General features: G+C 45.7%; 1 protein-coding gene and 1 non-coding gene across 2 annotated transcripts; both read left to right on the top strand.

Moving 5' to 3' along the window:
* The first annotated feature begins 9,394 nt into the window (after positions 1-9,394).
* Positions 9,395-9,466, top strand: trnae-uuc (transfer RNA glutamic acid (anticodon UUC)). Its single transcript has one exon. It is a non-coding gene; the product is annotated as a tRNA-Glu (tRNA).
* Positions 9,467-17,887: 8,421 nt separating this feature from the next.
* On the top strand, positions 17,888-19,369 carry LOC116677331 (dentin matrix acidic phosphoprotein 1-like). The gene is made up of 3 exons (XM_032507893.1): positions 17,888-18,022; positions 18,179-18,422; positions 18,606-19,369. Exons 1-3 carry the CDS (start codon positions 17,888-17,890, stop codon positions 19,367-19,369), a joined length of 1,143 nt encoding a protein of 380 aa, XP_032363784.1.
* Positions 19,370-23,264: the final 3,895 nt, after the last annotated feature.

Below are 23,264 nucleotides of genomic sequence, written 5' to 3'. Positions count from 1 at the left end.
GGCAAAAGCTATAACCGAGGTATGAACCTGCTATATTTTCCTTTTGCGACTGATTTGTGCGTGTGTGTGTGTGTGTGTGTGTGTGTGTGTGTGTGTGTGTGTGTGTGATGGAGAGAGTGATTGAAAAAAGAGTAGGCCTACTTGCATACACATAAACAGCACTTATAAATCCCATCACAAGAACACCCACATGCATATTGCATACCTATTTTCATGATAAACATATCAGCTAATATGATTGTGGAATATTAAAATCATGTTAATTTGTTATTTTCTAGACGGGACCCACATATGGAAGAAGGATGTTAAAAGGGTATCTCGCCATGGTTACCCATGTTTTAGCCATCGATGGCTTCAGCAAAAAGGTCGTTGGTCATTCTACAATGCCTATAAAAAACAACCTTGCCATTTATGAAGATGTTTTCAGGTAATAGCCAATGTTCTTTGCGGGCACTAAAGGTTATGTAATTTCTTCAAGACAGTGTTTGTTGGCAATTTTATCAATATTATGATATGAGACTATAAATGGTCTGGGACTTGGATATTGTAATAACCATGATATGACATAAGTGCAGTCTCTTTTGGGTTTTACAGTATAAGCATGGTTCAATCACACATTTTTCACTAGTCATTTACCTTAAACCCACTTATCAAATTAAATTATGCTTTTCAGAAATTGGAGATAAAAGAGTGGCTGCAAATAATGTAACAAAATAACAAATATTGCTCCCAAATAAATTAAGACTATCCCTTAACCCTTGTGTTGTCCATCGGGTCAAGGGGACCCGTGCAGGTTATGTGACCTTTTGAATTTGCCCTTGGGTCCGAAGCTTGTTTCAGCCCATTTCACACACACACACACACACACACACACACACACACACACACACACACAACACACACCAGAGAGAGAGAGAGAGAGAGAGAGAGAGAGAGAGAGAGAGAGAGAGATTTACAGAATAATAATTGTTTTTTTTATTAGGTCACAGAGACACATTCGTTCTATTTGACCTTTTGCATTGACCTTTGGGTCCCAGGGACCCACGTTGGTTTTCAGTTCATGTAACGTTTACTAGAGCTAACCCGGCCCTTTGGGTCTCCGGGACCCGTCCCGCGTTTGACTGTATGTCACTTGTACCACGGACTCGTCTGTCTGGGTCACACGGACCCAGGTAATATTTAACACACACACACACACACACACACACACACACACACACACAGAGAGAGAGAGAGAGAGAGAGAGAGAGAGAGAGAGAGAGAGAGAGAGAGAGATTTACAGAATAATCCTTGTGTTTTTTATTGGGTCACAGAGACACATTCGTTATATTTGACCTTTTGCATTGACCCCGGCCTACTAAATACATATTTAACCCTTGTGTTGTCCATCGGGGCAAGGGGACCCGTGCAGGTTATGTGAATATTGTGTCGTCTCCTATGAAAGGTGGAAAAGACATTTTAGAAACAGAACCGAATGTTTGACCTTGGTCTCCTGGATAAATATTTAACCCCCACCCACACACCCACACACACACACCCACACACACACACACACACACACACACACCACACACACACACACACACACAGAGAGAGAGAGAGAGAGAGAGAGAGAGAGAGAGAGAGAGAGAAAAAACAGAGAGAGAGACATGTATTTTTGAAGCTCCTATAGAAATAACAAATCAATAGTTTTAAAATGAGATAAACCTACAAAATTCTCTAAAAACCAAGAGGAAAACAAGAGGAAACTGAGAGAAGAAGACTTTTGGGAAGAAAATCACCAAGAAAATTATTTTATAAGACAAGAGGAACAAGGACAAAGACGAGCTAACTCTGCTAACGCTACAGCTAAGGACAGAGCAGAGGAGAAAGAAGGCTAGGCTAAGCTAAGCTAAGGACAAAAGACTCAAAACCCCCAAAAAAGAAAGAAAAATCACCAAAAGGCTAGCACGCCTTCGTCTTACTCAAGAAAAACTGCAGTAGAGAAGTAAGGTAAGCTTTACTCATCCTAAATAGGTAATTTATAATCTGTACCTCAATAAACCAAGGCTAGCCTGTGCTAACTCCACATAGCCGGCTACGTAGCAGCAGAGCGGCAGTTAGGAGCCGATACAATGTTGCAGTCTCCCGGGAAACGGCCATGCCTCCTCGTGATTGGCTACCCGAAAGAAGTCAAAAGTACACAGGCAAAGAAAGCCCACAGACACAAAATAATAAGAGAAAACCCAGAGGCCTTGACGGCAGATATAAGCCAGACTGGAGGATCCAGTAATCTCCTCCTGTACACAGACAACACTGAAGCATGGCATAGAGCTATCTGTACCCACTATGACCACCACAGGAAGAGAGGCATCTGCAGTGGGAGACAGATAGTCATCGAAGACATAGACAAAGACAGCCCACCTCTCACTGTCAACATCTACCACAATGGGACAATCATGTTCCAAGGCAATGAGGCCAGTCTCAGCTCTGTCCAAGAGGACTTTGGCTCTCCAGATGTTTTCTTGGTAGTGGCCTCTCTATGTGGGTCTTGGTGGAGGGGGGGGGGCATTACTTCAGGTGGTTGTGATGGGCAGATCTTATTTAGGGTGGAGGTGGATGGCTGTGGTTCAGGTTGAGGGGGGCTGTTGATGGTGATGGAGGGTTGTGGTTGGGGTTGGCAGGCTCTCAGACTGTTTGTCCAACAGAACGTCGAACGATGCTTTGCTATGTTCAAAGTCACACGTTGTAATGTTGGCAGGCAACGGTACATCCCACACGGACTGGTGTCCTTGATTATCCACTGGAAAGTCGTCTATTGCGATCTCGTCGAGCCGCACCATCTCGTCGACCTGAAAGTCAAACAGTTCTTTGTTTCGGTCAAAGTCACACGTTGTAGTATTCTCAGGCACCGGTACGTCCCATGCGGACCGATTATCCACTGGGACGTTGTCTATTGCGATCTCGTCAATCTGAACCATCTCGTCCGACCGAACGTCAAACGATGCTTCGCTTTGTTCGAAGTCACACGTTGTAGTATTGGCAGGCAACGGTACATCCCATACGGACTGGCGTCCTTGATTATCCACTGGAAAGTCGTCTATTGCGATCTCGTCGATCCGCACCATCTCGTCAAGCTGAAAGTCAAACAGTTCTTTGCTTCGGTCGAAGCCACACGTTGTAGTATTCTCAGGCACCGGTACGTCCCATGCGGACCGATTATCCACTGGGACGTTGTCTATTGCGATCTCGTCAATCTGAACCATCTCGTCCGACCGAACGTCAAACGATGCTTCGCTTTGTTCGAAGTCACACGTTCTAGTATTGGCAGGCAACGGTACATCCCATACGGACTGGCGTCCTTGATTATCCACTGGAAAGTTGTCTATTGCGATCTCGTCGATCCGCACCATCTCGTCAAGCTGAAAGTCAAACAGTTCTTTGCTTCGGTCGAAGCCACACGTTGTAGTATTCTCAGGCACCGGTACGTCCCACGCAGACCGATTATCCACTGGTACGTTGTCTATTGCGATCTCGTCAATCTGAACCATCTCGTCCGACCGAACGTCAAACGATGCTTCGCTTTGTTCGAAGTCACACGTTGTAGTACTGGCAGGCAACGGTACATCCCATTCGGACTGGCATCCCTGACTATCCACAGGGAGGTTGTCTATTGTGATCCCTACGGGCTGAACCGTCTTATTGAACCGAAAGTCAAACGGTGCTTCGCTTTGGTCAGGGTCACACGTAGTATGTCGGATACCGGTAAGTCCCATGCTGACTGGCGCTCTTGATTATCCACTGGAAAGTTGTCTATTGCGATCTCGTCGAGCCGCACCACCTCGCCGAGGCCAAAGTCAAACAGTTCTTTGTGTCGGTCAAAGTCACACGTTGTAGTATTCTCAGGCACCGGTACGTTCCATGCGGACCGATTATCCACTGGGAAGATGTATGTACAGTAAAATACGCTGAGGTACCATGAACTCACCACCAGATGGCAGCCTAGGACCGTCTGAGGAGATGGTTCTGTCCACTGTGTAGTCTCGCTGAATGGATAAAAAAACATGAGTTTATTAATGTCTGACATTTTTGATATAACTTTTGATTGTTGCCTTTTCTGGGCGAATATGCTGTTCTAGACAAGGTAAAAGTAGTGATTTTTTACATGGAGTCTGGTGGGGATATGCTGCTCTATACACGCTAAAAGTAGTGATTATGTACATGGATTCTGGTGGAGATATGCTGCTGTGTACACGCTAAAAGTAGTGATTATTTACATGGAGTCTGATGGAGATATGCTGCTCTATACACGCTAAAAGTAGTGATTATTTACATGGAGTCCGGTGGAGATATGCTGCTGTGTACACGCTAAAAGTAGTGATTATTTACATGGAGTCTGGTGGAGATATGCTGCGCTATACACGCTAAAAGTAGTGATTATTTACATGGAGTCTGGTGGAGATATGCTGCTCTATACATGCTAAAAGTAGTGATTATTTACATGGAGTCTGATGGAGATATGCTGCTCTATACACGCTAAAAGTAGTGATTATTTACATGGAGTCTGATGGAGATATGCTGCTCTATACACGCTAAAATAAGTGATTATGTACATGGATTCTGGTGGAGATATGCTGCTGTGTACACGCTAAAAGTAGTGATTATTTACATGGAGTCTGATGGAGATATGCTGCTCTATACATGCTAAAAGTAGTGATTATTTACATGGAGTCTGGTGGAGATATGCTGCTCTATACAGCGAAAAAAGTTATCTATATACATAAATTTTTTTTATTAAAGTTATGTATATATTCATAAGAGAAAAGGTTTCCCCACATTGTTCACACCAGTACGGCTTCTCTCCAGTGTGTATGCGCTGGTGTCTTTTAAGGTGGTAGCCTTAAAACTCACCAACGAATTCACACTGGAGAGAAGCCGTACTGGTGTGAACAATGTGGGGAAACTTTTTCTCAGAGTAGTACCCTTAAAACTCACCAACACATTCACACTGGAGAGAAGCCGTACAGTTGTGAACAATGTGGGGAAACCTTTTCTCAGAGTAGTAGCCTTAAAACTCACCAACGAATTCACACTGGAGAGAAGCCGTACTGGTGTGATCAATGTGGGGAAACATTTTCTCATAGTGGTCACCTTAAAAAACACCAGCGCATTCACACTGCCTCGTTGTGAACATGTTTCAGAGCCAAGCTGTTTCCTCCTCCTCATGCCCTGATAGCTGTGTTGTTATATTCTGATCTTCTCTCCACATTGAAGGCTGACCAGCAGTAACTTTATCTTCTGATCAACATGTATGTTATTGTGGATCAGCTGGACTGTTTTCTGCCTTTCCTCAGAACCCATTACCATTTAGGCACCAAAATCGGTGCTTGAATCCATCCTTTTAAAAATAAATTTTTTAAATTTATATATTTTAAAAGTGAAGGAGCACAAAAAGATAGTCAGCAACATTTAAGAATGGCTTGTTTATTGCTATATGGTCCAAATTAAATGTAAAAAAAAGTAATATTTCTCCAGTAAATTGTTGCTAAATGACAAAAACAACCACTAGATGGAAAAAGGCAGCGCTGGTGTTTCACTAGCACCAAATCTCCGTTACTAATCAGTCCGATAGATACCGGGTGTTAAGGTACCGGTGCCGTACTCCTCTCATCATTACAACATACTAGAAGTCGGACATTTTTATGTACGCTCTCAAGTTATTGTTTTGTAGTTTAACATCATGTTTTCCTACTTTGTGGAATTTCATTTAATAATCTTTGTCTGACATTTCATATTTTCTGTGACTGAATGTTATTTTAAATCTGTTGAGGTCTGTTCAGACTGAATGTAAAGACACTGATGATGTTTTACAAAATCAGAAAATACAAAGCAAACTTGTAAAATAACATCAATGATTGAATTGTTTTAAATGTTTTGCAATGTGGAACAATTCAATACAAAATAAAAGAAATAAAATGAGGCCTTTGTGACTTGATTTGGTGGATTTATCCTTCCTGCCGTTTCTGTGTTTAAACTCCTTGATAAGAGAACGTTTCCATCCACTAAAAGTGCTGAAAGACTCAGATTAGTGTGTGACAACATTATGGGATCGATCCCTACAGAGATAGACCTTTTAGTTAGAGAGTAAGATCCTTTTAGTTTAACATGAAACAGCCCCGACATCACCATCACCAAACCCACCAGACTCCATGTAAATAATCACTACTTTTAGTGTGTGTAGAGCATTATATCTCCACCAGACTCCATGTAAATCACTGTATCTACAACAAAAGACATTTTAGTAACTATTTGACATTGATATCTTTGGTCAATATATATAATGTAACCCCCCCCACCCTTTGATTGTTTCCTATTGATGAGTGACAGTTCATATCCCTCATCTCCACCAACTCCTGTTGTTTATATAGGACAGCTGAAGACATGTAAGGGCAGAGAGAGAGAATGACATGCAGCAAACGCCCTCTTCACCAGCTGAGCTACCCGGGCGTCCCACACCAACATATTCTGGGACTGCTCCGTGATACAGACATACGGGAAGACATTAAAGACGAATTGGACAACATTTTCAGAATGAATTTCCCTCTGGACCCTTTATTTCTCTTACTGGAAAAAACACCTGAAAATTTGCTGTTACATATTTTGTTAATGATTGCAAAAAACATGATCACTATGAATTGGATAAAGTCTAGCCACCCTATACATGAAATCAAACCGGTCCGTACAATGGAAACTATGACTACGCCAAAACAGTGACAGAAAGTTGAAACTGAAAACAGTGACATTGTAAAAAACTTGACAGCGTAAAAAAAAAAAAAACTGTCACTGAAAAGATCCAGACATCAAGAAAAAATTTACATTGACATTGAAAAACCCATCATGATGCAAACAAATGTGAAAGTGAAATAATATCATAGGATTATGAGATTATTACTTTTTGATGTTTGTGTTTTATACTTCTTACTCTTATACTACTTTTCAATGCCGATATTTGTTTCAATGCCAAATTTTATTTTCAATATGACAGGTTACTGTCTGCTATTTCTATGTGTGTGGTAATAAAATTAATAAATAACGTTGTAAATCGGGCGGCTGTGGCTCAGTGGTAGAGCGGTTGCCTCCCAATCGGGATGTTGGTGGTTCGATCCCTTGCCCTGCAGTCCCATGTCGAAGTGTCCTCGGGCAAGACGCTGAACCCCGAGTTTACGGCATCCTCGGCCACAGTGTGTGAATGTATCCTGTATGATGTAAAAGCTTTCAGTAGTCGTTAAGACTACTTATATGTACATTATATGGCGTGTTTAGGTGCTACATGAACATTTGTGCAAACAGTCATAGCACTGCCTATCACGTTGTTGTGGCCGAGTGGTTAAGGCGATGGACTAGAAATCCATTGTGGTCTCCCAGCACATGTTCGAATCCTACCGACAACGTGCGGTGTTTCTTAACAGTGGTAGCAAACCAATGACACATCACAGTATTACAAATTGATTGAAAGATCTGCCTTCACAAACAATATTGTGTTATCTCATAGGTACTGAAAGCCACCAATATATTTCTTTTCAGTCTGTGTTACAAGACTTGCAGTGAACGGTGTATTGTCTAGCAGAAAGGCAACAGGTGTGTTACTTTCTGACTATGATTTATACCGTAGCAGTGCTGGGCCCAGGTTTGATTTCCAGCCACCCGCAGTTACATTTACAGGTTTTAAAGCCATACACAACATATTTCAATTTCCTTGCAAGAGTCATCCCAAAAGGATTAATAAAAATAAGTCTTAGTCTATCTTGTAAAAAAGTAAAGAAATCTGAAAATCTTCAAGGGATGTAGCTCAGTGGTAGAGCTCATGCTTTACATGTATGAGGACCTGGCATCTCCAGCAGGTATTATGGTAGAGTCTTTAAAAGAGCTGCAGAAGATATTACCTCCTGTGGTAATCTGACTGGTAGGGTTGTAGAACGTAGTGGTAGACTAAGACCTCCTGTCACACACTAAGCGGTATGCTCTCTCTTTTACCCCTCAGACTATCAGACAGCACAACAAGCACTTTAAATGTACATGTTTTACAGTCTCTATTTTACTGTATTTATGTTCTTGTACTGTAGTGTAGTATATTTATTGTTTTATGCTCCAGTTTCTATGGGTGTTACAGCAGGTATGAGCACTGTAGTTTCCATTTTTATAGATGAAATAAACTTGACATGCCATTAAGTTTACTCTTCAGCAGGTGGAGACATTTCACTTCAGACACTTGCAGCAACAGATGCTTTGTTAAACATCAACAGACTGGAAATAGACTTAAGTTGGTCAGTAATTGTTGCTTTTTCATCTTTGTTGAGATTGTTGTGGGCCTTTCATATCACACATGTAGATATTACGAAAGAGACTGCCTAGCAAACCTGCTACCATTTGTAAAGGTTCCATGGTGTAATGGTTAGCACTCTGGACTCTGAATCCAGTGATCTGAGTACAAATCTTGGTGGAACCTGTTTTTAAGCCACAGCACAGGTGAAAAAAATCAACCTTTCAACTTTCCACATCTAGTTAAAAGTAAGCTTACAGGTTTAATGTCCTTGGTCATTTAGACTGTAAACAGTATGTTGGTGGGGGCATGTTGAGGAGTCACCTGGTCGTTAATGTAACTTGAAGAAGCTCCAAATTTGACAGTATTGACTGGAAGTGATAGGCTTAGGTACATGGGGGATACACACTTTGCATTCAGTCTCGTAATCACCATAAAAATTAGGTATCACTGAAATTTGAACTTGTGTTGTGCTGCAGTCAGAGTATACAGTGCTCATCCTGAATGGGCCAGTATAGTGCATCAGAATTGCTGGACAAATCTGGACTCAATGTGGACGTTGTACGGCAATATTTGACACGTTTAGACCATGAAGACAGTTATCAGTTTATTTCCCATCTGGCAGGTATATTTGTGGACTCAGTTGGACATTTTGAAGATAATTGCACAATGTTGACCCAATTGTCAGTCTATTTCCCATCTGGCAGGGACATTTCTGGATTCAGGTGGACATTGTGGAAGGAAACATTGGTGGATCTTGATTCCCACCATAGGATTTAGCCTGTATTGCACATTCCCATCACATCCCATGCAATGTCTCCATGAACGCCCATATATTTGGGCTGACAGTTGAGAAACCTTCCCTTGTTAACTATGACCTGGATGACTGAGAACCTCCTATATCGTGACATGTTTAATTTACTGTATCATATTTTTTAACACAGGTCCTACTGAATATCTGTTGAATCAGTTAGGATGGCCGAGCGGTCCAAGGCGCTGCGTTCAGGTCGCAGTCTCCACTGGAGGCGTGTGTTCAAATCCCACTTCTGACAACTAGTCAGAAGTGGGAAATCCCTGTTCTTAATATGTAGTCAGTCCCGTATGGTCTAGCGGTTAGGATTCCTGGTTTTCATCCAGGTGGCCTGGGTTCAACTCCCAGGATGGGAATAGGTAATTAGCCGGTGAAGGTCTGCAGAAAGATCTGTTTGATCTCTGACATTGACTTGTATTAAATCAGAGCAGTAGTTAGGAAATCTAAGTTATATGTGTTTCATGATCGTACTTTGGTTTTTGAATGGTAGATGAACAACTGTGCTCGAATTTCTAATCAAAAAACATGAACTTTCCCATTTTGACAAACTGTTTTGATTCCTTGAGGTATTTCATTGAAGTCTTTGGTCTTGGACAGTTACCTTGCAATCTAAAACTGTATATCCTATTGTCTCTGGAACAATAATTGGCAGTTGGAGGGGTAATGGCTCTTTACAGTGAAAATGCAAAAGAAGATGTTCACAAATTCAGCCCAGGTAGATGCTCAGCCCATATTCACACAGACCTAAACCTACTCATTGGTTACAATATTCTAAAATCAACAATGCCAGAGAAAAATGACAGAGTGATAACATTTTTTAATAAAGTATTGGCTTTTCCCTTGCAAAAGTTTTGTTCCAATAACATTAACAAGCATACCGTTAGTTACGTTCTTTGTGTTTGTCATGATTTGGGGTAGTGATATTTGCAGGTAGTGTGGCTGGGTGGTCTAAGGTGCTGGATTAAGGCTCCAGTCTCTCTGGAGGTGTGGGTTCAAATCCCACCACTGCCAACTGCTGAAATGTTACATACATTGGTACACTCCTTGCTGAGGATTGGCTAAACTTGACTTTCCAGCACCTTGGAGTAGAGTTTACCAAGGAAGCCAATGACACCCAGGTTGATGTAATACTGTGATATCCTGCCACACGCTGGACACGTCAGACCGGTTTCCTTGTATCTGTGTGACACACGCTTCCACTATTGGATGCAATTCAGACAGTAGCAGTGACTTCAGTTGTGCGGAATCTAATAACACATCGTTCCATGGGGTTTAGTTGGCAAATACATGCACGGACACACCACACACTATCTCGCTACTGCACTTTGTGTCAGTTGTGAGCCAATGTTGAACTCCCTGGTGCACCACGTAACATTTTGTATTCTGTGTCTGCACAGTCCACAGGAGGAGCTCACACTGATAGCGGATATCGTGTTGGCCTGTCTATTGTCCTTCGTCTCGCTGATGATGATACCTCGGTTATACTCAGCTTGATGTGTACAACCATTAGGGACCTTATAGAGGCATGTTAATAGGATCCCTAAATAGAATTTAAACCAACCCCTTGTCCACTCTCGTTGCAGATAGAAACCTCTGTTTTGATGCACACCCTGTTGTTGGCTTCCCAGCCAGAGGTACTCTCAATATTCCTCTTCACTGTCAACCATGGAATGATATCCTCCTCCAAATGCACTCCTGGAATTATCCCGGACTTTGGGGGTTTTGGTGCGTTGGACCACGGATTTGTCTTTGCAACGCTCCAATACATGTCGCTCGCGCACCAGAGCTTGGGGTAGCCGCTGAGGCTGACGAAGAAACTTGTCTTTCGGGGACCCTGGAACGTTGCCGCCGGGCGTAGGTGGAGCTGAAGGGTAGCTCTTGCACACGGTCTCGAGCCAGCTCGCTGGTATGTCAACTAAAGGTGCTGTGTGCGTCTTGGCTTCCCAATGAGACGTGCGGCTCCAGATATTGTGTGTCACAGGCCCTGCGGAACTAATGCAGTAACGAAACAAAAGATAGATGTAGTATCTGGAGAGTTTGCGATTGTCCACGAGTATCAGATCGGGAATTGGGGCTCCTCGGTACACCGTGCTAGCACACTCCATGGTGTGGAGAGACTCTAGATCCGCTCTGGGTGTGTACACCGTGTCTGCTCTCTGCCACATGTCTCTCAAGTGCTTCAAGGTAGTCTGCAGAGAGCTTTCGCATTTGAACGTGTCTTGCAGCAAACCCGTGGCTGGGGCACCTGCCACTATCAGGCACTCAAAGAGCGACAACGACGCTTGTTCAGAGAACACAATTTCTCTGCGGCAAACCGAACCGCCATTCATTGCATACTATTTACTAGCCCGGATATAAGCACGTCACGTGCGGGTGCTGATGATCTTGCCTAAATGGCCCACGTCAGGGTTCCAAGCAATCCAGAAAAGCTGACACATCTGGTAGAGCGGTGCAATCTGTATTACGTTAAGACATTGCTTTACAGTGACTTGCGCGGTGTGCTGGACTGGCTCGGAGTACGGTACACATTTGGTCAACACGAAGACACCGTGACAGTGCTAAGTAGACTTGTCCCGTCACTCGGCGACGTTGCGTTGGTGAATGTGGACACGGAACCACAGCTTGAGGGCAAGAGACGTGTAATTGTGTACATAAAACAGGATCACGTGCAGGCGCACTATAACTCAATAGTATTGTTCCTAGTGGTCAACTTTGAAGGTTCCCCATACAATCGGGACACCGGCATCAACTTCAAATACGCACGGGCCTTTCTCTCCGAGCGCAAGACCCCCCTATTCCCCGAATTTGCCAAGTGTCAACATGTGGGTCTGTCAACTGGGGAAGTACTTCAGGAGCAGTATCCCGTAATAGATGGCTTTGTGGCCCTTAGCTACGATACGACTAAGCCCAAGACACCCAACGTGCCCGTAGACGGATGTGGACGAGTGTACAAGCCTCTAAGGCTGACGAAAGAAGTTTGTCCCTGGAGCCTCTATGCAGACATACCTGGTGGCCTCGAATGCACCATCGACATAGAAACACTGATAACCACAAAGAACACGGTTCTGGGGCGAGGAGGCTTCGGCGTGACCGTACAGCTCAACGAGGACCTTGTTGCAAAAACCAACCTGTTTCCAGACATGCTGAACTGGAGCACGGCTGTGATAGACTCTGAATTTAATCGCTATGCACACATCGCCTCCCAAGTGGAAGAGGTCCTGTTGGGTGTTTCGATGAAACACGCCAACATCTTGCGCACATTCGGAGGCCTTTGGTGTAACATCCCTGGGTACCAGCTGGGCGGCAGAGCTGTGCTTATCATGGAACGAGCCCTATGCTCACTGCACGACTTCAGGGTGGACATTAACAACGTCTCAGTTGTGCCCATGGTTGAATTGGACACCTTACGTGGACTGGATTATCTGCATTCAAGAGCAATCCAGCACAGGGACATCACGTACAGGAACATCTTGGTCTGTCACCAAAAAGACAGAACGCCCATGCCATTCGCCTTCAAGATCAGCGACTTTGGCACGGCGTGTAACTTCTCTACTCCAGATCAGCCACGGGGCAACCGCTGTAACATGGCTCCGGAGGTTATGTGGTGCTTGAACGCGGCCACGGGAAGCGATGTGTTCAGCTGGTACTGCGTTATGTGGGAGCTGTACAACGGCTCACCTTTGATACCATACAGGAATGGGAACGAGAGAGGTTTTTGTAAAAAGACATACGCTGAGAATCTATCCAAATTGGTTGGGGTGTACACCCCCGAGTGCACTCTTTTGTTCGAACTCGGTTACATGAAAGCAATTGACGCTCGTGCCCTTCACACGCAATACAAAGACGCGAGACCTAGCGTGGAGCAGATACAGGCAAACCTCACAAACATGTCCCTGAGTAACAATGACAAAGCGTTTATCCAGATAGGAGTGCTGTGCATTACGCTCTTCCCTCAGGAGAGATGGACTCCTTCTGATTTGCTGAACCTCGAACGATACAAGTGTTTGAGTAGAGACATCAGCGAGGCACGTGTACCACAGAGAGCACTCCCACTGTCCATACGTGCAGGGGAGTACAGATTGACCGACGTCATAGTCAGCGATGACTGTGCCCCCGAGGGACTTGCTACACCAACCGATGCAGCCTCAGCGGCACATCAACCGACTAGAATCCGGTCCCAGGTCAAAGAGTACTACGGCTTAGACATTTTGAGGCTGGCTCCTGGTCGTATACAGCCTTACCAGTGGTACTCAAACAAGGTCAAACAGCTTGCTGATGTGTACGCGAGCAATAGAAAACGCAAAACTGGGAACGCGGAGGCATTGATCGGGGCCAGGCACTTGAAAGTGGTGTCTGTAGATCCGGAGGAAGGTACTTCAACCGGTGTCCCTGTTCTACAAGGGTTCGAGCGGGAAGGGGAACCGCTACCCAATCGAGCAAGTGAGCGCCCGCATGGAGACACTGCAGGTAACTCTTCACATAATGGCGATTGGAGCAACGGACCTGTGCAAATGCTGAGCACTAGCATTCTGGGTCATGCTGCACTCGGCGGTGACAATGTGTCCGCGCAGTCGACGAGCCTCGAAAGCCGGACCATAGGGTCTCGGGGTAAGGTGATTCTACGAAGCAAGCAGATCCCCGGCGAGATTGCCACACACATGGCCATACTCAAGAGTGACAGCATGAAAGAGATAAAGCATTTCAAGGAAAACGTGATCCTCCTGTCACAAAGCATGACGCAAAGGTTTCCTCTCATGTTTGCCGGTCCCCGAGGCGGATTGTGTAGGTGCTCTAGGTGCAACGATGTGTTCATCTTTGAGTACGCACAGCTCTTTGAAGGGTGCAAGCAGGTGTCAGGATTGGACGCATCTAACCCGGCTGACGGATTACTGATGCAGGTGTTTCTGATGCTCAAAGATGCTTTAGAGTGGAAGCTGATGCCCACGTACATGACTGAATGTAACGATATCCTAATCAGTAGAGGAGCTGCGATGATCGACATTGTCTCGTACCTCAGCAGGCACTTCACAAAGCCTCAGTCCTCCATGTTTGGTGAACATTGCGAGGGCTTGCGAGGGCTCTGCGTTACTATGATCACAAAATACCTACCCCATTCGGAACTGTGCAAGCAGCTCCAAGAGATGAACGCCAAGACACCCGCATCGTGTATACTGACCACGGCAATTGAACACTTGAAAAGCTCAGGTCCCAGCCAAAGGATCACACCGAGCATATTGACCCTAGATGGTAACTTTTTCACATTCAGGGATTACACATCAGATACACCCAACTGGCTGACAGCTGCGGGTGAGGAGGAAGCTGCTCACAATAGAGGTTGCACTAAGGTGCTGGTGTACGGACAGCCAAAGCCTTGCAAACGAGATTCGACAGTTGAGGGTCTACACGCTGTCAAGCTGAAGACACTGGTTAGGGACATAGTACTGAGGATGAAAGTCAAGATATTTGGACAGGCGAGGCTCGTAGTGACGACACTGGATTGCACACAGGGTTTCGCTAAGGTGACTCTGAAGCGTTCAGAACTCTGTAAGATCCCCAGTTTAGACCAACTTGACCAGTCGAGGTTGTTTCATGACAACAACGGAAACTGTTTCACGCATGACGCTATTTCGCTCTTGTCCGAGTGGGCCCCTGTCATCATGTTCACCAAGTGTACGCAAGGTGGACCTACTTCAGACTTCACTGTTGAAATTACAGTGTGAAGATCCTGATGGTTCTACTGGGGCCTGATGGCACTGTGGGATCGCTTGGAGCTCTGTTCCAGGACATGTCGAGTTTCAGCGTGACAGACTACTAAAAGCGCAAAGCCCTGTCCAGTGCAGACAGGGACAAAAACCCTAACCCTGCTCACTGCACTTTTGTCATCTACGTCTCACTGTCCACAGTCACGAATGCACGGCTTGATTCATCACGGAACACATTGCAGCAGCACCAGTGTTGTCCCGTGCCTGTATAAGACACCCATGCTGGATCCGTAATGCTTCATGAAAGACTCAAACCTGACGAGACTGTATGCAGTTGTTGATACAGTCTCATACATTGCAATGTGAGCACAGACAACAGAAATAAATTGCATCACACTGTGTATATAAAAACAATTGCTTGTGTGAGAGACATGTTCAGAGTTCCGTGTTCACCGACAGGATATTCGGACCCACCAGCGGTCATTCCGATACTGTAAACATGGAGACCCTGTTTGGTTCAAGCAATGCCGGCTCCCACACCCGCAGATCGTTGATTGAGTAAAATGGTACAAATCAACATTTACGGCGTGCATAGATGCTATTGGGCCAGGTCTTGATTGTTACCGTGGTTTGCACCACAGCTCATGATAAATCGAAGAATGTGTGACTCTAACCAAGAGTGACAAAGACGGTCACATTAGCTCATTCACTTTCAGACAGAGAAGATATGAGGTTTGCGTGCAATACATATGAGGCCAATCACCAAATACAAAAACTAAGTTACAGCCTGTGCCTGGGCCCTCAACATGAGCTTGGACCATCAGCCTGAGCTAGGAAAGGAACAACAGCCTGAGCTTGGAACCTGAGCTTGGAGCCTCAGCTGGCGCTCAGATTAACAGTCCAAGCTCGGATAAATTGACTGAGCTAGGATCAACAGCCTGAGCTCGAACAGTGACCCGTTGCTGAATCTCCTCCGGTTCCAATCGTCTGTATGCATCCAATAATGGGGGAGGGATTTCTCTGTCAAACCCAAGTTAAAACACCTCTCAAGAGACTCATATGCCTCACAGACTCTGAGGCTTCATAGGCTCAGGACAGACTCCGGTCTTAAAAGCCCTCTCTGGATCCACATTTGCCTCACAGACTCTGAGGCTTCATAGGCTCGGGACAGGCTCCGGTCACCCACCGTGGAACAGCACTCGGGATCTTGTGCACAAGCTGGTCGCTTTAAAAGCGCACTTTGTTTTCTATGTGCCAACTAAGGAGCTGGTGTGCCACAATGGTACAAAGAAGGTTATCCCCGTGGTCACAAACTGCCCTGACACCAACAATCTCATTTTGTGCGACAGTTCCAGATCCATGGTCGGAACCTATGTCGTACATATGCCGCAGACTGGGAAGGATCACGGGAACACATACTTTTTACAAGAAGTGCTGTTTGTCCCTGGATACGAAAGTCTCCGGTTGCTGAAGGTGGTCACCTCTAACAGGTTTGAATTCTGGGACATGGCCCTGGAAGTGCCCACGGACTTGACAGCTCTTATTCCTTGCTTTCAACAGATCCAACCTTCCCAGCTACTGTGCAGCAGTGAAGCCAGCCCAGGTACCTCCGGCAACACCGAGGCCCTGGCTACTCACATGTGCAGGATAGATCCCATGTGCTGCGTGGTAGGAACAGAGTCGGTTGAAATGATGAAGAATAACCAGGAGCGGAGCCTGGATTGTCTCCGTGCAGAGCATGTGAGATACAATTTGACACACTTCCATTACGTGAACGGTGGCACTCCTACTGTCTATTACAGAAAGAACAGAAGATCAGGGGAAGGCAAAAAGGTGCACCTGGCCTTGGTTGTAAACCTGAGACAGGGACAGGATGAGATACCTGAGCTCTATGTGTCTACAACGCTTAGTTTTGCAGGGCTGTGAAACAAACTTGTTTCAAGGGCAACGGGGAGCTGGTGAGCAGTTGGAATGATACGATGCAGGACTTGGAACGGAATTCTTTCATCCTTGGACCTGAGATGCATCAGGAGATGTACAATCCCACATTGACAGCCTTCATTAAACGTGTCAGCCCAAATAGTTGGTGCAATTACACACCCAAGCACATTGCAAGCACAATTGTGGACCCCGTCATGCTTGAAATTGTGGACTTGGCCATTAAATTCATGGACAGCAAGATCCCCAATGCGTTTGCAGTTGCGGAGCTGTTACATTGCCCCATGGAGAAAGTGAAGGAATATCAGCGTTTATGGAACCTGTACACCTCTGACAGACAAGTTAACACTGCCGTAAAGAAGACGCATTATAACATGATTGAAGCGCAGATGTCAATGGACTGGACTGAGCTGGGCCACATTGCATCCAGGTATGGTCAGATCAGATACCACGGCAATGACAAGAAGATGTCAGCATGCAAATCGTTGTACAAAGATCGTGCTATGCACAATGCAGCCAAGGCCCAGAAACTGTGGCACAGCGTGATCAAATCGGACGGAAATAAGGACAAAGCTTTGGGTCAGCTGTATTCCAAAGCAAAGGTGCTCTTCATAAAACTCCGCACCCAGTACAAAAAAGTGAAGACAGTGCTCAAGTTAAAAGACGAGCACACTGGCAAAGCAGATGGCACCAAAGTACCTTGTGACGAGGAGCGCAGCAAACTCAAGACCGGAGTCCAGAGCAGTTTGTACTCTATAGCCATACCGGAAGCTCTTCCCGTTTGGACGTGGATAAAGAACATGTCAACTCTGCTGATGAGTGAACCCTGGTTGACCGGTGAACATCTAAGGAGAGAAGCTGTTTGCACGCTCCTTGAATTAGACAACATTCTCCTGGACAGTAGACACTGCGTGATCCTTAAAGAGTGGGTGATTAAAAATCGCCCCGTGGTCAATGTGCTCAATAGCCATTGCTTGCAGGACAGACTCAGTAAAGCACTCGTGGACTGCCTAGCGTCTATGTCCACAGAGAACTGGAAATGCAAGATACTGACAGCTTTACGAGAGGAGGAACCCTAGCAGATTCCGTGTAAAAGGAAGTGGACACGGAAAACAATTACAACACAGGCCATGTGCCATGCAGGATCGCACGTATGAGAGGAATGTGCATTCAACTCTTCGACCTGGGACAAAGAGTGCCAGCAAGGCTCGCAGATCTCAATTGTCCAGCTCCCGGTCCAGCTACGAGGAGCGAGACTCTGAGGCTGTGGAAGTAACCAGTGAAGAGGAGGATGATGAGGAGCAGGTGGAGGAGGGGGACCAGGAGGAGGAGGAAGAGCAGGAGCAGGAGGGGGAGGAGGATCAGGAGGAGTGGTACGATGAAGACAATGGGAATATATCTTCAACCTCTAAGTCATTCGTGACCAAGGTCAAGAAGAGGGCTCAGTCTCACGGGTCACAAATCAACCACACCACAAGGTACAAAGACCATGTGCTGTATGAGGCCACGGAAGTGAGCAGCAATGAGGAAGAGTCTGATGAAGTAGATGAACATGAGATCCCTGGCGAGGATTTGGACGCAACAATGCTTAGTGACGAGATGGAGAGTTCCGACAAATATGATTCTAATGATGAATTTATAGACAATGGACCTATAAAGAAGGACTGCAGCAGTGATGAGTAGGAGCACGAAAAGGCGTTCTGTGCGCAGTATCAAAGGAAGAAGGCTGTTCGAAGGCGTAGGCGCGTGCCTTGTTCAGAGTCCAAAGAAGAAGACTATTTTCACCAGCTCGACTGTGGTGGTGACACCAAAAGAGACACTGGTGCATATAAGCGCGTAGTGTTATCCTCCTCAGATGAGGAGTCGATAAAACCCGCTGTAAAGCGCTCCAGACGTGCGAAGGAGAGTAGGGTTAAGGAGAGACGTGTGAAGAAGGAACTGATCGGGACTGAAAAGAACCCATTTCTCCCCAACCCTACACCGGAAGAGGACACTAGAAACAGACAGTGGGATTCTATGAGGTGTAAAACAGTAAAGCCAAATAACAACACACAGGCCCCGTTGAAACAAGATTCGCCGGGCTACAATTGCAGGCTTTCAGACTCAGATTCCTATGTCTGTGAGGTGCCTCGGGGCGGGGCCAATGCCGATATAAAAGGCCCTCCTGTCCCAGTCGACCATGCCAGACAAGGAAAGAGACGTTCGCACAGTAAGACTCAGAAACGTGAAATAACAGAGCATGGGAAACAACAAGAATCACTCAGCAACTACCCAGAGGCTACAACTTCACGGTGGACCCCTGGTGCTGCACAGACACAGGGGCCGAAGTTTCCTGGAGAGGCTGCAGTCTTTGCTAATTTTACCAAGCAAGCTGCATGGGCTAGTGACAGCCTTGAATCTGATCAGGAGGACCAGAAGGACCGTGACCCTGTAGAGGAACATTTTGGCAGTGAGGATCACTCAAACCAGTTAAACGGGAGTGCATCGGAGGACGAGAACCATCCAGAGCACGAGGATTCAGATCTGGGGCTTGACAGCGTGAACGCCAAACTGGACAGGCCCAAAATAGACTATGACAATAACAATTGTGCCACCCTTAATATTTTATATTTGCAGTGATGTCTTCTAATGTGGTGAAAAAGCCAAGAGCTCCCCGGGGGCCCAGCAGTGCTTCCATGAAACGGTATTTGGAGGGTCTGGCCAATGCTGTGTGTGCGACTCAGTTGGAGGAATCTTATTCAGATGTAGCCCTGTCATCTCGATATTCCAGTCTGGGACCCAAGGTCGTGCCTAATACTCTGGATAGATATTTAGTGAGGAAATGATTGGTTGGAAGGCCAAGGAACGATCATTTCACTCTGTACCCTGTGTGTCCTGTTGAGTCTTTTTTTTTCCGCTTGCTATGCATGTTTTGTATTGTAACGTTTAAAACGGGTTACTGCCGTGGCTGTGTCCTGTTCTGTGTGAATTGAAGCATCTCTAACACGCTGTATAACATACATTAAAGTAAGTGACAACCTTTGAGTGTTTTCGGTGTCATTATTTCACATGTGCACGCGTCATTTCTATACCAATACACTTCTCTCAGAGGGGCTTTCTATCAACACTTTTTAAATATTTTTTAATATTTAAATATTAGCTTTGACCACTATAGAGAACCAAAACCAAACCTCCTATCTTCACTGCCTGTTGTGTCAAACGAAACAATCAGGACCTAAACCAGTGGCATCTATGGACATTACACATGGCATCTATGGACATTACACATTTTGATTTGAGCCGTTCTTCTGAATTACCAATCGACAAGTATGGGAACTGGTATATATTGAACAGAACATGGTCTTCATTTTCACAGTATCTGAATGACTGCTGGTGGGGCTCCGTACCTGAAGACTCTATTGAGTCTTTTCTGCATAGACCCGAGGTTAACAATGGGGCTATGGTCATTGCAGAGAACTTTTCCGGGGGCCCGTTTTCAGGAAGGGTGTGTTCGGGTATGCGGAAAGACCGCAATACCGTAATCAAATTTGAAATCAACCTCCACCAAAGCCATTACAGGGAGAATGGAAATCGTCAATTTTATAATCCAGTTTTACTGATGAAATATCTGATTAATGATGTACCTGGAGGATACTTATTGCCCAGACCGGCAGACATCCCTGATGGTCCAAAAAGGTTTTCTGGGGCAGTTATAGTAGAAGAGATGCGTGACATGATACGGTTGCTGAAAGGTTCATGGTGGGGACTTACAAATGCCCGTGACAGACATTCACGGGAGCGTGTAGAACTCATGGAGGATCTACAAAGAATAAACGATGGACACCACTGTAATCCTGCCGCAGCAATCTGTTATATCGATGAAGACCATCTCGGACACCTCTTCAAAATCATAACCTCAGACCTGCATGTACATAGTGTGGTTTTCCGTAATGATGAGTTTATGGTTATGAACAAACACTTCTCCACGCTCCGACGTTTGCTGGACTACATGACCGAGGTTAAAGGGTTGACATTTGTGCCAAGACCCCTCCGTCACTGCAACAACTCTGCAGAAGGGCATGCAAGGATGATTGTGAGACAGTTGGACCAATTCCACAACATCTCAAAGACTTCATGGAGTAAGCACATAAGCCCGGGAATTCAGCACGGTGAACACTGAACCCTGACGATTTCTAGTTCACATCCACATGCTTTGGTATTGCTTTATTATGTGCAGTTTAATTACCATTTATTTCGTTTTTTCTGTGTTCACTTTTGCAATGTATGTACTGAGCTTGCACATGTCACATAAAGACAGTAAATGATCATTCGTTGCCTTCCATTGTTTCCATCTACATGTACCCATTCGAACGCAGGTTGGTGATGATCCAAGCGCATACTGAGTGTCTGGGGCCAAGGCTGTGGATCCGAGCCCAGGCTGTCTATATTACACGCAAGAATTGCACTACAGCAGGCCAGGGGTTCTGGTGCTCCATGTAGGGGTACAAAGGGGTTAGGAAACACATTACCCAATGTTTGTCAAACCTGAGAATACCACACCAAGTAGTCATGGCAGTTAGGAGTGACACGACTGTGGTCATGGACTGTAACACATTACCTCACAGAGAGGCAAACACAGCGGTGGTGGAGAGGATTAAGGTGCCTTGCAACAGGAGAGCGTTATTCCTCGCGGTTGGAATTGACATATTGCAGGAGAAGACATGTGAAGAATTGTCTTTTGGGGCATTATCCCCAAATGACAGAGCGACCTTTCAATTGCTGTTATATTTGACATATTGCTGCAAAGGAGAGCTTCTCCAGGTAACTCTAGAGAACACAGATTTTGGCAGCATGTCACCTCCCGTTAGAGAGGACTTTGGTCACGGGCGTCTATTCTGTTTTGTATTAGACATGAGCAAAGAATCCTCTAGCGGTGCACAATCCGACCTGGGCGTAGAGGACAGGGACGATGACATGGGCGAGCAAGTATCCCCTACACAGCTTTACAGTCTCATGAACACGATTAACATGGACGTGTTCAGAGGAGAGGAACACGAAGACCACATTGGCTCGCAAGCAGCCCCAGCTGACCAATTGCTCGAGGAAGCATTCAATGCATTCATGCGTTTACAGTTGGTTAGGACAAAGGCATCTTCGCTAAACAATGTCATGTTATCAACGAAAGGCGACAAGGGCAAGTTAAGCTCCATGTTTGAGTGGATAGATATCTGCAGTGACACACTGAATGGCAACAAGGTGGACAAGAAGAAAGTCAAGGACCTACAGGGTTCCATGTACACGCCAGCGTGTGGCCGACAGGCCGTCGTTCTGCCAGAGCCTATACTGCTCTGAATCTCAAAAATCTGGAGAACTCAATAGGTAGGATCACAGACTGTGTGAGCGAAGGAGAGGGCAAGGAGTTGTTCCTGTCGATCATATCTAAACTCACCAGGACACACTGGTTGAAACAGAATGTAATGCAATCGGGCTACAATTATCTTGTGCCAGAGGACAAGAGATTTCTGACACGATTGAGATATTTCACGAGTGAACTCGACGGATCCTCGACACGTGGCGAGGTCACATCAGAGGACTGCTGTATTCAGGTACTCTCTGGAGAAACTCATTGAGAGAGAGAACCCAGGTCTGTTTGTCAGGTCTTTGATTCACAGACATGCGCCCATCTCACAGACCCGCATTGACACTGTGCTACGCGAGATAAAGAGCAAGCGCAGAACGAGAGCTCTCGCGTCTTTGCTGAACCACAGACAGTGTTATTGCAAGAAGAGCAGGCACACTGAGGTACACGGCTCGTGCACGGAGAGTGTCAGACAGCGTACTCATGTTTTTATAACTCATCTGAGCAGCACCCATTCGTTGTGAGCAGAAACGAGCACAGTAACTACATTGCGCGCTGCAACCTCATCTCGGTAAGCTGGACCTCCTGAGCAAAGAGATTAAAGTCAAGTACAGAGGACGATGTCTATTTGAGAGCATAGCAAACATGGTCTTTACTATCCTTGTCAGGCGGCGGTTCAACGAGAACGAATCCCTATCCAAGGTGTGCGAAAAGTGATAGATGAATATGAGCATCTCGAGCTGTCTCTCGGTCGCGGTCTAGCTGAGATCCACGGATTGTATACCTCGATGCTCCGGACAATCACGATGACTACCGAATGAGCCCGGTGCACTGACTCCACTGAAGGTCTACGACCACGCATTGGGCGCTACTTGTCTCTGACAGCCTGCACGTCGGCAGTTGTTTCAAGCTTCGACTCAATTCAACTATATTATCTCCAACACGGCTCCCAGGTACACGGTCGACCGGCTCATGCTGTTCAACAAACAGGCCCCGGAGAAGGTAAGACCTACGCAAAACAATGTGCTGGGTCTACCAGTTCCGCAGAGTAAAGGGCTGCATAGAGACACTGACGTCTTCACCCCGCAAGCTTTCAAATACAAGCAGCCGAGGACCGGCTGCGTCGTCATCATAGACGACGCGCACATAGCCACGAGAAGACGTCAAGGCCGTCGA

Source organism: Etheostoma spectabile, unplaced genomic scaffold (assembly GCF_008692095.1).
Source record: "Etheostoma spectabile isolate EspeVRDwgs_2016 unplaced genomic scaffold, UIUC_Espe_1.0 scaffold00004893, whole genome shotgun sequence".
In the NCBI taxonomy this organism is placed as follows: domain Eukaryota; kingdom Metazoa; phylum Chordata; class Actinopteri; order Perciformes; family Percidae; genus Etheostoma; species Etheostoma spectabile.
This window is presented reverse-complemented; position numbering and strand designations above follow the sequence as displayed.